This window comes from Mandrillus leucophaeus, unplaced genomic scaffold, assembly GCF_000951045.1.
Source record: "Mandrillus leucophaeus isolate KB7577 unplaced genomic scaffold, Mleu.le_1.0 Scaffold837, whole genome shotgun sequence".
Taxonomy (NCBI): Eukaryota; Metazoa; Chordata; class Mammalia; order Primates; family Cercopithecidae; genus Mandrillus; species Mandrillus leucophaeus.
The window spans coordinates 37,369-52,542 of NW_012109108.1; the positions used below are offsets into that span (position 1 = coordinate 37,369).

The window sequence follows — 15,174 nt, forward strand, 5'->3', positions numbered from 1 at the left end:
CATTTCCAAAATCTGAACTACACGATCGGGGACATGAACTATGTTATCCAAATAGAGGCACTGCAGGAAGATGAGCTATGACTCAGAGAACAACTTGAAACTCGGTAGACAGCAGTGGAACACAGTGTCCTGGGTCAAATTTTCAGCAAAGGGAAATTGGGGCAGAGTTAAGAAATACAGTCTCATTATGAAAACAGCATTTCTTGGACCATGGTACTAGGGAGGGGAACTTAATTCTAAATCATAATATATGGGAGACTAAGTAAAATAAATCCCTTCTTTCTTATTAGTTCTAGTGTAGAAAAAGGCAGGAAGAGCCTGTGGTTATACTGTTCCTTTGTTACAAAAAGTTAACAATGAACTTTAGCCTTAGAGAATTTGGAACCTCAGAATCAAAGGAACAAAATTGGAATCTGATTAATGACATTGAAAAGAATCAACATATTAAAAGCATATTATTCTCCTTCATAAATTCATTTGATTGCCCAAATCAATTCATAACTGCCCTCGTTTCATTCAACTACAGACAATCTCTTATTTCTTCAGATCTGTGATTTAGACACGTGAAATCTCTGTGCGGAATTGAAGTGCAGTTCCAGACATTTCTGTCTTATAAATTGCATCAAATTTCTCATTTTGGGCCACTGTGAAGTAATTCTTCCAGTCACCAGCCATCCCTAAAAATAAATAAAAAAAAAAAAACATAGGAAAGAATAAAATATTTCCGTAAGAAGAAAAAGCAGTATATACCAAAGGAAAAGGTTAGAAAGACTAAAGAAAGACTTTCATTTTATTTGAATGAATTAAAACAGCCTTTAAATTGTATTAAGCTTTAAATTTTTAAGCCTTTTAAAAATTCAATAGTTTTTTTCCATCTGGAAAAGTGGCTTATAACTAAATAGAGTCTGACATTTGAAGAGGCATTCTGAAAAAGACTAATTTTCTTATTTAAATTCCTGGGCTTTACAATAGTTTCCTGAGAGTGATAATTTCACTGTTTCTATTGGCCGTGGGTCATGAGGTTATCACTGAGCACTTAGATCAATAGTCAGGGCATATTTTATTTCATAAAGTAACTTTTGGAAACTAGACAAAAAATTAGCCATCAGCACAACAAAACTGCGAAATAAAAAAAGTTGATAAGTATCACTTCCTGGAATTTATAAACAAGGATGCTATGATATGGAGATGATAGTTGTTTTTCCTAAATTCATTAGGCTTGTTCTTTATTTGTAATTTAGGTGGGAACAATAACATTAATATCAAATATACAACATTTTGGAACCATGTTTTTAAAGTAAATCTTTTAGGATAAAAATTTAAATTTAATCTCTCATACTTGGGTATATATAAATACGTATTTGGAAAATGAACAAACTTTTAATGTACTGCCAATATTTTTAGAGAAAAATATCTTAATATTTTATGAAATAGTAACACATCATATTAAATTACAAGTTATATTAATCCACAGTGGTTTGATAAAACTTCCAAGTCTTTTAAAAGAAAAACATTCTTATAGATATGGTTGTTTCCCTAGTTGTTACATTTTGTTCTATGTTCACCAGATGTCAGTAGCTCTGGAATTCAACATAGGGTTGAGTAAGGGTTCAAAGTAAACATAGTGGGGCTAATGCATCCATAAGGATGTCATTAAAAACAGAAGAGAACACAGATTTAAGCAATTGAAAGTTATACATAAATCATTCCAATGATCTGATCTGCATATAAATTTTATAATATACACAAACACATTTGCTTTACAAAAAAACTTGATAAATGCTGGTCAAAGGCCAGGTTTTTGTGTTTGTTATAATTTAGGACATATGAATAAACATTGGACATAATCTATGCCACCCTCATAATAATAATATTGATTTATCTAATATGGTACCTTTCAAAATTCAGTGTACCTGGCACATTTGTTCATACTTCACTTCTTTCAGCATTCATTTATGTACATGCCCCTTGCACTACATAGTGAGCTTCTTGAGTCAAAGATATGTATTATTTACCTTTGAATCTTTTAAAGAATATGTGCTGTATATAGGTATTCATGAAGAAGTTTTTCTTATTAATGAATGAATGAATGGATGAATGAGTACTCTAAATGTTTACTGGATACATCAGGGAAGGAAGGAAAGAAGGAAGGAAGGAAGAAGGAAATCTCAAACTTTTTAGACTAATAATACTTTCTACTTCTATATGCATTATTTATTGTGAGAAAATATCCTAAATACTTGCATATCATTTACCATAATCCTCCCCAGAAACTTGTGCCACTGGTGTTATTATATTATCTATTTTGCCAGTGATGTAATCAGAGCTTTGGCAGGTTAATTAATGTATTCAGGGTAATAGGTTCAGGGAATGGCACAGCCTGGATATACCTCAGATCAATCTGACCACAAAAGTATGTTCTTGACCCCCTAGAGAGGGGATATAAAGACTGCCTTCAATATTAGAACAGCACGTGCTTTTTTTCTGTTGAGGTTGGAGAAGCCATAGAATCCGGATACTGAGCTTGTCTTCTTTATGTCTACACCATAATTAAATGTCATGAAATGGCATCAATTTTCATATGATTTGAGATAAAATTTCTGGGAAATTATATTCAGGTATCTATCACAATGAGAATTTACCATGTTTAATAAAGATTTATTTTCTGATTCTTCTACCAGGAAAAAGAATATATATGTACATGTACACAATTGACTCTTGAACAATACAGACTTGCGCTGGCCAGGTTCACTCATATGCAGTTTTTTTTCCAATTAAAAGCAATAAAAAAATACAGTATTTGCATGATGAGAAACCCACGCACATGTTTGGAGTGCCAACTTTTCATATAGGCAGGTTCTAGTATATTCAGAAGCAGAGTTCCTGGAACCAATCCCCCACAATAACAAGAGATGACTATACATACACATACATTTACATCTGTGTGTAAACATACAGATGAGATATATATACATCCGTCTTTTTTGCTCAAACCTATAATGCATACAATTTTTGATGAAAAATATACCTGCTTTCATACTCTGTAAGTTATTTTTAATAGGTTAAATGTATTGTTTTTAGAAAAGAAAGAGCATAATTTGAAAACACTAGGACTATTTGCTACCTTAATAAGTTAACAAACAACTTTTCAAAAAATATCTATCATATTACTCAAAATCAGTGGTTTTGTTTCATATGTTCATATGCATAATATATTCCTAAGGTTATGCTTACTTCCTACATATAAATTGAAATTCTACCCTTCTCCCTCCAATTCAATCAAGGATATTGAAAACCGATCGTGGCATTATTAGGTGGATAACTTCTCAAAGTTATTTAAGTTTATAATTTGTTAAATGTATTGTTATTATTAACACATTTTTACATATATTATGTATAATGAACCACAATAAACAGACTACTTAAATGGAAGTAATGTATTTCAACAGTAAATGCCATATTCTTCTAAGTTAAATTTGGACTCTATGTTACTAATAGTTTAAACAGTATTTGTAGAGGGCTAAAACTTCTTATAAAGTCACATAACAGTTTCTCCTTTTGAGGAATTAATTTTAATGCGATTACCATGGTTTTCTAAGTGATATAGGGACTTTAAAGACTATGGTACCGTACTAAGTGAAATTAGCATTTCACTGAGGAATGGAAGGAAGCTTATCTATGCCATCTTAAAGATTTAAGTGAGTAAGAAGGACAAATTTGGAATTGCTCACATCAGAATTGCCAAAAGCACTCTCATTTAGCACAGTAGTAAATAGGAGAATAAACATTTATCAAATATTCAAGGTATTCTAGTAATAGATTTAAATGGATTGTTTCATTTAACAATTTTGAATCTCAGCAACTTTTGGTGGTATGTATTTACTGTGAAGCTTAAACAGGCTAAGCAACTTAGTAGAGATCACAGAACTAATCCTTAGCTCATGGTAATTCATGAGAAAGTACAAAAGGGAAATTAAACCCAGCAAACTATTTACCTTTACGCATAAAAGGGGATTTGCTATGATCCATCACTGTAGTTGGTAGATGTGTATAATTTACCAAAGGATTGTCCTTCATCACCTCGAATGAGGTGTGATTGATGATCCTATCCAAGATCTCATCATTCAGGTTCTTCTCTAGAAATCTAATGATCTTCTTGATTTCCTCCTTTGGATTCTATTAGTGGGTAAAACCCAAGACAATAAACAAGTAACTCACACAATGTGAATACTTACAAAACATTTATAATCTGTTTTTCTAAATGTTAACTCTGAATAGTATAGGAAATCCATATTTGTTTGGGTTTATTTTTCTCAATTTTTAAATAAACAAATCATAAAATATGAAAAATCAAGAATATCTGTTTTATTTTCTATATCAGTCCTCTCTGACAGAAGAATGAGATCAGAACTTAAGGTGTGTCAGTGGTTAGAATGAGTAAAAGAGCAGACGTGATGATAGTAGATATAAGCCCAAAAGAAAAGATAGTAGTTGTGCTAGGAAAACACGTAGATGGACAGGCAAATAGAGAACATTTTCTTTTTGGGGTCAAAAATATTTGGAGAATAATTTGGCTAATCCTAAAATATGAATGATGATATTAGTCCAGGGGTCCCCAATCCACTGGCCACAGACCAGTACCAATCAGTGGCCTGTTAGGAACTGGGCCACACAGGAAGATGTGAGTGGTGGAGGAACAAGCACTACTGCCTGAGCTCCGCCTCCTGTTAGATCAGTGGTGCCATTAGATTCTCACAGGAGAATGAACCTTATTGTGAATTGAGTATGTGAGGGATCTAGGTCGCACACTCCTTATGAGAATCTAATGCCCGATGATCTGATGAAACAGTTTCATCTGGAAACCATCCATCTACAGCCCCCTTGCACCCTGTTCATGGAAAAATTGTCTTCCACAAACCCGGTCCCTGGTGCCAAAAAGGCTGGGAACCTCTGTGTTAGTCTATAGACCAGTGGAAGTTAAAGAGATCTGGCTCTGGTCTGAATCTTCCCCTGATCTGTTACGCTTTTATCTCACTTATTAGGAATTTATGTAGATACTTATAAACATGTTGTAAATTACTGGATTTTTTTTTCAAATTTTATTATTGATGTATATTGTATAATTTTCTTCCATTATTGTTGTTGTATTAAACTTCTCTATAACATTATCTACAAATGATTGTATGGCAGAAGAAAAATGTTGTCTGTTAATGCAACGTATGCTGCAAGTTTGAAGGAAACTGAAAATATATGGATATGCTTAAAAAGGTAACCGGGTTAGACTATAAATCAAAATGAGTAAGTTTATTTAAATAAAACATTTTAGCTAAATAAAGACAGAAATGGTCTCAAATATTATGTGGGAAACAGTGTAATGGTTGATTTGGAATTTGAATAACAGCCAAACAGAGAAAATGTATTTCTTAGTCTTATGGAGAAAAGGGACTATTGCCAGAAGCTAAAATTGTTCTTTTTATAAAGCTTTTAAGTGTTGCTCTGCTGTCCAAAACATGAAGAGAGATATTTGTTAGAGAGCTGGAATAATTTTCTCTCTTATGAAGAATTTATAACTTATCCCTGGCTAAACAAGCTCTCAAGAGACGTATGACTTTGTTACAGTAGTTTCATAAACCATGCAAGGTTTTGCAGCTGTATGGTGTGAGTAAATTAACATTAATAATCTCAAACCCTGTATAAAGGGACAATGGTAAGACATAGATCACAGATTCTTTATGGGATGTGGACAACTGTGATGTAGAACGAAAACTTGGGCAGTGAATAAAAACTCAGAGGATTCTTTGTGCTAAGATACAAGAAACCCCTGGGAGTTTCTCAAAACTAACTAAAGCAAAGAATAGTTCACATGGAGTCAAATTTCTGTGTTATGCAAAGTAGGATTAATGCCATTAAAGTTTTGGATATTACCACTCACTCATTTATTTATTGATGCAATCAATGATCCATGCAAATAACCTTGAGCCCCTGTTTATGTGGTAGGCACTGTACTAAGTACTGGGATGTAGTTACAAAGAAGACAAACTTTGTAATTTTCATTGTAGATCAGAAAGTATTCTAATTTGTATGTTCAGGCTTTTATAAGTAAAGGAATTAATTTCAACATGTTTTCCTGTTGTGTGTGTCTCTGTGTGTATTTGGCCAATTTAAGTAGAAGAGTTCCATAATGGTGGCATGAAAATTTGTAGTTGTATTTAATTAATACTACTTCATACTAGATAGATGATTACAAGTTTCTACACTGAGTGAGGTAGTGAGGAAGTAAAGGAGGGAATACTTTGAAAGATATAGTAGATACACTATCTGAACCAACTGAATGTGCGAAATATAGAAAACAGAATAAGAATAACTTTTATTGTTGAGAGAGAATAAAATAGAAAAAAGATTACATGTTGGAGAGAAAGAAAATAAGTTTAATTTTGAGTATGTTAAATTTAATACAAGCAAGGGCTAGAAAATCGAGGTAGAAGTAAAAATGGAGGCACAGATAATGGATGATTAGCACATAAATAGCTGTAAAAACAGTAAATGTGAAAGGGGTAACTCAAATATAGCAAACAATTTTTAAAAACAATTTTAAAATATTAATGAGTAGATATCTAGAGGATAACCATAAGCATGTAATATCCTGGTAAATGTAGAAATAACTGCAGAAGAAAGAGTGGTCACTTACAATGCAGTGGCTAAGAGATAACACAAACAAAAATAAATAATTGATTTAACAATTAGAAAGTCATTAATTATAGCAAGATTTGGGTAAAAACACATTGTGAATAGGCAAAGCAATCAGCATTTTGGACTCCACAGACTAAGTTGAAAAGCAAATATCAATCCTTTTACACCATGATGCATAGGGAAATTATCCAGAATCCATATCTATCATTTTACCTCTTTCATATCTTCATAGTACAAGAAAAGTATTGGGTGTTCTTCTTTTTTTTTCCACCAGTTTTTAACATGAGTAAACCAGGAACCATAGGCCACTAAAACCAGATAAAAGTCTATTTTCATAAACATTCATCAAATTAAATATTTCTGTCTGAACAGTAAATCAAATTGTGAAAATATTTTGTGGAATTTAGTAACCAAAGGAACTGAGAATATGAGGCCAATTTTAAAAAGTAAAATTAGCTAGTTATGGATATATAAACATCAGATATTTTTTAATGTCAAGTACAAAGAAAGCATTTCAGACAAAAATACTCTGACCTCCAAAAAGTTATGCTTAGTCTCATAAAGAAGAAAACCATTATCTTACAAAGTACTCATATCAACTATTTACCTAAGTATTATACATATATAACACATGCATTAACAGATCTAACTAATTGCTTAAGCAGGTTAAATAATGTCTATTGAGAGCAAGGACTGAGAATGGATTTCTAGCAACTGAGAACAGATTATAGAATACTTTTGTATGCCAATGATTAATACTAGTCTTATAAATTGAATGTCGTGGTAAAATATTAGATGCATTAGATTTAATTTTTTAGATAATATTTGAACATACTTTTCACTGGGTTGGAAAAATAAATATTTTGAAAGTCATAACAGTTATTGTTAATAGTATTATTAAAATAAAATAATACTTATCAATTTTGAGATAAAGTCTATGTACCTTTTCCGGTTATGAATTTCTCCAGATATTCTTCCCAGGTACCAGGAAAAGGTTGTAAATTATTCATTAAGTCGAAATGGTAATATGAGACTGAAACATCCTTGGCATTACGAGCCAGATAAATCATCTGCAGTGGGGGGCGGGGGGTAGGAGAAAAAAATAAAACAAAAGACATTTTATTTAGGAAAAAATTAACCTATAAGCATGTAAAATAGCACAGTACTTTTTCAACTGGAAATCGTGGGCCCGGAAGGCCCTTCTATTAGCGGCTAAAATACAGAATCAGTTCAAGTGATTTTTCAATACAGCAATGAATTTCTGAGATTAGAAACATTGAGCTATAGAGGTTTTGAAACAAAGATTTCAGTTTCTGGCCACTTGACACGGTGAAGCACAAATAGACTACTGTGTCTTCTGGAAGAACTGCAAGGTTCTAGAACACACATTATCAAGAAAATGACACTGTGAGTAGAGAGAATACCAGCAAATTAAAAATAACAAAATAGTGGGGAAAAAAATAAAAGTTTTCACTTTTCATTTCTACCAGTTAAATACCCAGAGAAATATTAGGTGCTGATAAAAATATATAGAAAGGAAAAGAAGGTAAAGATAGTAAAAGACATTAAAATAAGTTTGGGGGCATCCAGTACACACTATTTTCTGCTTCGCTACTTCTCTACTCTTTTTTTGTTTGTTTGTTTTTGTTTTGTTTTGTTTTGTTTTGTTTTAAGACAGAGCCTCACTCTGTCGCCCAGGCTGGAGTGCAGTGGTGCGATCTCTCGGCTCATTGTTGCAAACTGCGCCTCGCTGGTTCAGGCCATTCTCCTGCTTCAGCCTCCGGAACTACAGGCGCCTGCCACGACTCCCGGCTAATATTTTGTACTTTCAGTAGAGACGGGGTTTCACCGTGTTAGATAGGAAGGTCTCAATGATCTGAGATCGTGATCCGCCCGCCTCGGCCTCCCAAAGTGCTGGGATTACAGGCGTGAGCCACCGCGCCTGGCCTTCTCTATTCTTAATATCATTAAAGCCCTGGAAATTATTCAACATACAATGATACAAGAACTCTAAAGGCATACTAGATAAAGAGCTGAGTAATGCCAATGTGGTGAGTTCCTCCTAGGTGTCCTTTTTATCTCCTGTATACTCTTGGACTGGGCAGCGAAAAGGACTGTGACCTGGAACAAACAAACAAAATCTAGAAAAACCTGCTCTCCCTGGTCAAAGGATTAGGAAAGAGGAAGCCCGACAGAGACATAGTGGAGAATCCCAAACTCTGCTCCACACTCGGGGTCCCTGTAGGTGAACTAACTCACTGCCAGTAGTGGCAATGAAGCACTGGGCCATTCAAACTCCTGTGATACAAATGGGGCTTCATGGGCAGTCCCACCCATTCACAGTGATAACATCAGAGAAGCCCTGTTTCTCCCAGGCCCCAAGGCTTCTCTCCTACTTTCAAATGGTCAGCCAACAAGAGCAGGAAGTCCAGGAAAGTACCTTATACCCCTTTTACGTGGCATCAGCAGGGATGGTATAGTATATCCAGCAGCCCCAGAAATCAAATAAGCAAGAAAAACAAAACTGAGATGAATCAAATGTTAAATTGTCTGACAAAGATTTAAAGGAGCTGTCATAAAAGAGCTTCAACATTCCATTAAAAATTGTCTTGGAGGGTGGACCAAGATGACTGAATAGAAGGCTCTACCAATCATCCCCCACACCTCAAAAGGAATATCAAATTTGCCAATTACCTACACAGAGAAAGTACCTTCATAAGAAACAAAAACCAGGTGAGCACTCACAGTACCTAGTTTTAACGTCATTTCACTAAAACAGCCATCAAAGATGACAGGAAAGACAGTCTTAGAATTGCCATTGCCACGCCTCCCCCAACCCTGAGTAGCAGCTGTGTGGCATGGCGAGAATCTGTGCACTTGGGAGAGGGAGAGCACAGTAATTAAGAGACATTGCATTGAACTCAGTGCTTCCCTGTCACAGTGGAAAGCAAAACCAGATTGAACTCAGCTGGCAGCCTTCCATGAAGGAAGCATATAGACCAATCCTATCTAGAGGGAATCACACATCCCAGTGGTAGAAATATGAGTTCCAGCAAGCCTCACCACACAGGCTAAAGTGCTCTGCACCTGTAAATAAACTTGAAAGACAGTCTAGACCAAATGCTTCTAGGCATGTTCCAGTGCTGAGATGGCCTCAGAACCAGTGGACTTGAGGGTTACAAGTCGTACTGCGATATACAAGACTAAGGGAATGCTTGTACCACCCTTCCCCAAACTCCAGGCTGCACAGTTGGTGGATTCAAAAGAGATCCCTTCTTTCCACTTGAGCAGAGGAGAGGGAAGAGCAAAGAGGACTTTATCTTACATCTTAGATAACAGCTCAGCCACAGTAGGATAAGGTACCAGTCTGAGTTATGAGGCTCCTATTCACACAAATATATATGCATACAGTGTACCCACAAAAGTTAAAAATTGAAAAAAAAAATTAAAACAAGTGAAAAAATAGAAAAGAAATTTGAGTTATATTTGTAAAGTTAAATATGTGGGAAGTATAGATCTGCAATATATAATAACTGAAATAAATAAATAAATCACTAGATGGACCGAATAGTGTAATGGCAATGTTAGAGGACAGAATCAGTGAACATAAAGGCATATCGATAGAATTTACTCAATGTTAACAACACAGAGAAAATAGAATAAAGACAATAACGAGAACCTTCGGAATCTGTGGGACAATAACAAGAGGCCTAACATTTGTATATTTAGAGTTACACATTTATAGGTGGAAGAGTAAGGAACTGAAACAGTATTTGGAGAGTTGGTGACCAAAAACTTCCCATAAGTGTTGAAATAAACAAATCAATATATCTAAGAAGTTGTGTGAACTCCAAAAAGGAAAAAAAAAAAAAAAAAAAAGATGTCAAGAAACATTATAAAAATACTTCTAAAAATTAAAGATAAATAAAACTCTTAGAAAAAAGCCAGATATACAGCACATTGCATAATAAAGATCACCAATTCAAATGACAAGTTTCTCATCTAAAACCATGAAGGCCAAAAGGAAATAGCACAATAGTTTTTCAAGTGCAGCAAGTAATATATTGTCAATTCCTAATTCTATATCCAGTAAAACTGTTCTCAGTCAAGAAGGGGAAAAAGACATTCTCAGAAAAAGGAAAACTAAGAGAATCACTTGCTAGTAGACCTATCTTATGGAATAGCTAAGGGAAGTTCTCCAAACAGAAAGAAAATGACACTAGAAAGATGAAAACTTTAGAAAGGAAAAAGAAAAAGAGAATGGGTAAAAATAGAAGTAAATATAATAGCTAATCACTCACCTAATGAATTTCTTAAGTCATATTTTACAGTTGAGGCAAAAGTTACATTATCTGATGCGGTGTTCAATTTATGTACAGGATCACTCGGGACCACTATGTTGAAAATATGGAGAAAGTAAAGGGGCCTAAATGGAAGTAAGATATCTACACTTCACTTAAAGTGAGAAAATGTTGACACCATTAGACTGTGATGAGTTATGTATATTTACGGCGATACCTAAAGCACTCACTAAGAAAACTATGCAAAAATATATTAAATAAGTAAAAATTATTTCCAAAATGTTTAGGTATAACAAAGGAAAGAAAGAAAAAGGAAAGAAATGAGATACAGAAAGAACAAACAGATAATGAGGTAGACATAAGTCCTAAAATGCCAATAATGTCTTTATTTATTTATTTATTTATTATTTTTAGCTTTTAGGTCCAGTGGGTACATGTGCAGATTTGTTGCTTATTTATGTGTCACTGGGGTTTTGTGTAGAAATGATTTCATCACCAAGGTAGTGAGCATATTACCTGAAAGGCAGTTTTTTGACTTGTACCCTCCTACCACCCTTCATCCTTAGTTATGCCCTGATTTCTATTGCTCTCATCTTTGTGTCCAAGTATACTCAGGGTTTACCTTCCATGTGTAAGTGAGAACATACGGTATTTGGTTTTCTGCTCCTAAATTAATTTGCTTAGGATAATGGCCTCCAGCTGCATCCATGTTGCTGCAGAATACATGATTCCTTTTCTTTATAGCTGTGTAGTATTCCAGGGTGTATACACACCACATTTTCTTATGTGTTCCACCATTAATGGGGATTGTATTAACAAGTTCTCACTCTGCTGTAAAGAACTGTGTGAGACTAGATAATTTATAAAGGAAAAAGGGCTGGACGCAGTGGCTCAAGCCTGTAATCCCAGCACTTTGGGAGGCCGGGGTGGGTGGATAATGAGTTCAGGAGTTCAAGACCATCCTGGCTAACACGGTGAAACCCCGTCTCTACTAAAAAATACAAAAAATTAGTTGGGTGAGGTGGCGGCCGCCTGTAGTCCCAGCTACTCGGGAGGCTGAGGCAGGAGAATGGGGTAAACCCTGGAGGCGGAGCTTGCAGTGAGCCGAGATCTCGCCACTGCACTCCAGCCTGGGTGACAGAGCGAGACTCCACCTCAAAAAAAAAAAAAAGGGGGAAAAAGGTTTAATTGACTCACAGTTCTGCATTACTGGAGAAGCCTCAGGAAACTTACAATCATTGCGGAAGCAAAAGAGAAGCAGGCACCTTCTTCACAGGGCAACAGGATGGAGTGAGTCCAAGCAGGGGAAACACAAGACACTTAAAAAACCATCAGGTCTTGTGAGAACTCACTCAGTATCATGAGAACATCATGGAGGAAACTGCCCTCATGATCCAATTACCTCCACATGTTCCCTCCCATGACACATGGGGATTATTACAATTCAACATTAGATTTGGGTAGGAACACAGAGCCAAACCATATCATCCTGCCCTGGTCCCTCCCTTATCTCATGTCCTCACATTTTGAAACATAATTATGCTTTTCCAATAGTCCCCCAAAGTCTTAATCCAGCATTAACCTAAAAGTCTAAGTCCAAAATCTCATCTGAAATAAGGCAAGTCTCTTCTGCCTATGAACATGTAAAATTGAAAGTCAGTTATTACTTACTAGATACAATGGGGATACAGGCATTGGGTATAGACACCCATTCCAAATGGGAGAAAATGGTCGAAACAAAAGGGGTTAGAGGCTCCATTCGAGACGAAATCCAGTGGGGCAGTCATTAAACCTTAAAGTTTCAAAATGATCTCCTTTTACTCCATTTCTCACATCCAGATTACACTGATGTAAGAGATAGGCTACCACAACCTTGGTCAGCTCCACCCCTATGGCTTTGCAAGGTACAGCCCCTCTCCTGGCTGTTTTCACAGCTGGTGTTAAGTGTGTACAGCTTTTCCAAGTGCACAGTACAACTCTCAGTGGATCCACTGTTCCGGGGTCTGGGGGATGGTGGCCCTCTTTTCACAGCTCCACTAGGTGATGCCCGAGTAGGGACTCTGTATGGGGGCTCCAATCCCACATTTCCCTTCTGCACTGCCCTACCAGAGGTTCTCCATGAGAGCTCCACCCATGAAGCACACCTCTGCCTGGACATCCAGGTATTTCCACATATGCTTTGAAATCTAGGCAGAGGTTCCCAAACCTCAGTTCTTGACTTCTGTGCATCCACAAGCTCAACACCATGTAGAAGCTGCCAAAGCTTGGGGCTTGCACCCTCAGAACCCATGGCCCAAGCTATACACTGACCCCTTTTAGCCACAGTTGGAAGGTCTGGGACACAGGTCACCAAGTCCCTAGGCAGCACATAGCAGGGAGGCCCTGACTCTGGCCTGTGAAATCATTTTTTCTTCCTAGGCCTCTGGGCCTATGATTGGAGGGGCTGCTGCAAAGGTCTCTGACATGCCTTGGAGACCTTTACCACATTGTCTAGGTGATTAGCATTTGGCTTCTTTTTACTTATGCAAATTTCTGCAGTCAGCTGGCTTGAATTTCTCCCCACAAAATAGGTTTTTCTTTTCTACTGCACCGTCAGACTGCAAATTTTTCAAACTTTTATGCGGTGATTTCTGTTGAATGCTTTGCCACTTAGAAATTTCAAAGTTCCACTGATCTCTAGGGCAGAGGAAAAATGTTGCCAGTCTCTTTGATAAAGCATAGCAAGAGTAACCTTTACTCCAGTTCCCAACAAGTTCCTCATCTCCATCTGAGACCACTTCAGCTTGGACTTCATTGTACATATCCCTATCAGCATTTTGGTCAAAACCATTCAGTAATTTTCTAGGAAGTTCTAAACTTTTCCACATCTTCCAGTGTTCTGAGCCCTCCAAGTCTCTAGGAAATTCCAAACTTTCCCACATTTTCCTGTCATCTTCTGAACCCTTCTAACTGTTCCAACCTCAGCCCATTACCCAGTTCCAAATGACTTCCAGATTTTCTGGTATGTTTAATAGTGGTGCCCCACTACCTCAGTACCAATTTACTGTATTAGTTCATTCTCACACTGCTATAAAGAACAGCCTGAGACTGGATAATTTATGAAGGAAAGAAGTTTAGTTGACTCACAGTTTCCCATTGCTTGTGAGGCCCCAGGAAACTTACGATCATGGTGGAAGGCAAAGGAGAAGCAGGTACCTTCTTTATAGGGTGGCAGGACAGAGGGAGTTTTAGCAAGGGAAATGTCAGACACTTAAAAACTATCAGGTCTTGCGAGAACTCATTCATTATCATGATAACAGCATAGGGAAACCAACCCAATGATTCAATTACCTCCACCTGGTCCTGCCCTTGACACATGAGGATTATTACAATTCAAGGTGAGATTTGGGTAGAGACACAGAACCAATCCATATCAGGCATCTAGGTTATTCCTTTGCTGTTGTGAATAGTGCTATGATGAACATACAAGTACAGGTGCTTCTTGGTAGAACAATTTATATTCCTTCGGGTAACTATTCAGTAATGGGATTGCTGGGATTCATGGTAATTCTATTTTAATTGTCCTATTTTGAAAAGTGCTGTTCATGTCTTTTGCCAGTTTTTAATAGAGTTTTTTTCTGCTCATTGATTTAAGTTCCTTTTAATTCTGTATATTAGATCTTTGTCAGATGTATAGTTCAAAAATATTTTCTCTCATTTTCTATGCAGAAACTATTTAATTTAATTAGGTCCCACTTTGACATTTTGGTTTTTGTTGCAATTGCTTTTAGAGATTTAATCATGAAACCTTTTTCAAAGCCTATGTCCAGAATGGTATTTTCTAAATTTTCTTCTGGGTTTTTATAGTTTTGGGTAATACATTCAAGTCCTTAATCAATCTTCAGTTAATTTTTTTGTATATGGTAATAAGGGCTCCAGTTTCAATTTTCTTCATACTACTAGTCATTTATCACAGCATCACTGATTGAATAGAGTTATTTCTTCATTGCTTATTATTGTCAACTTTGTTGAAGATCAGCAGGTTGTAGGTAGGTGTGCATCTTTATTTCCAGGCTCTCTAACCTGTTCCATTGGTATATGTGTCTGTTTTTGTACCAGCACCATGCTGTTTTGGTTACTGCAGCCTTGTAGTATAAAGGTGGATATTGTGATCCTGCTGGCTTTGTTCTTTTTGCTTATGGTT

General features: G+C 36.1%; 1 protein-coding gene across 2 annotated transcripts in view; it reads right to left on the bottom strand.

Annotated features, from left to right (window-relative positions):
- Nucleotides 1-330: 330 nt before the first annotated feature.
- SULT1B1 (sulfotransferase family, cytosolic, 1B, member 1) overlaps nt 331-15,174 on the bottom strand; it is a 34,368-nt gene continuing 19,524 nt past the window's right edge. For both annotated transcript variants that reach the window (XM_011968278.1, XM_011968280.1), the window contains 4 exons: nt 7,634-7,760; nt 6,904-6,998; nt 3,996-4,176; nt 331-677 (listed from right to left, as the gene is read on the bottom strand). In XM_011968278.1, the coding sequence (XP_011823668.1) occupies nt 556-677; nt 3,996-4,176; nt 6,904-6,998; nt 7,634-7,760 (525 nt within the window). In that variant the 3' untranslated portion in view covers nt 331-555. The remainder of the gene's footprint in view (nt 678-3,995; nt 4,177-6,903; nt 6,999-7,633; nt 7,761-15,174) is intronic.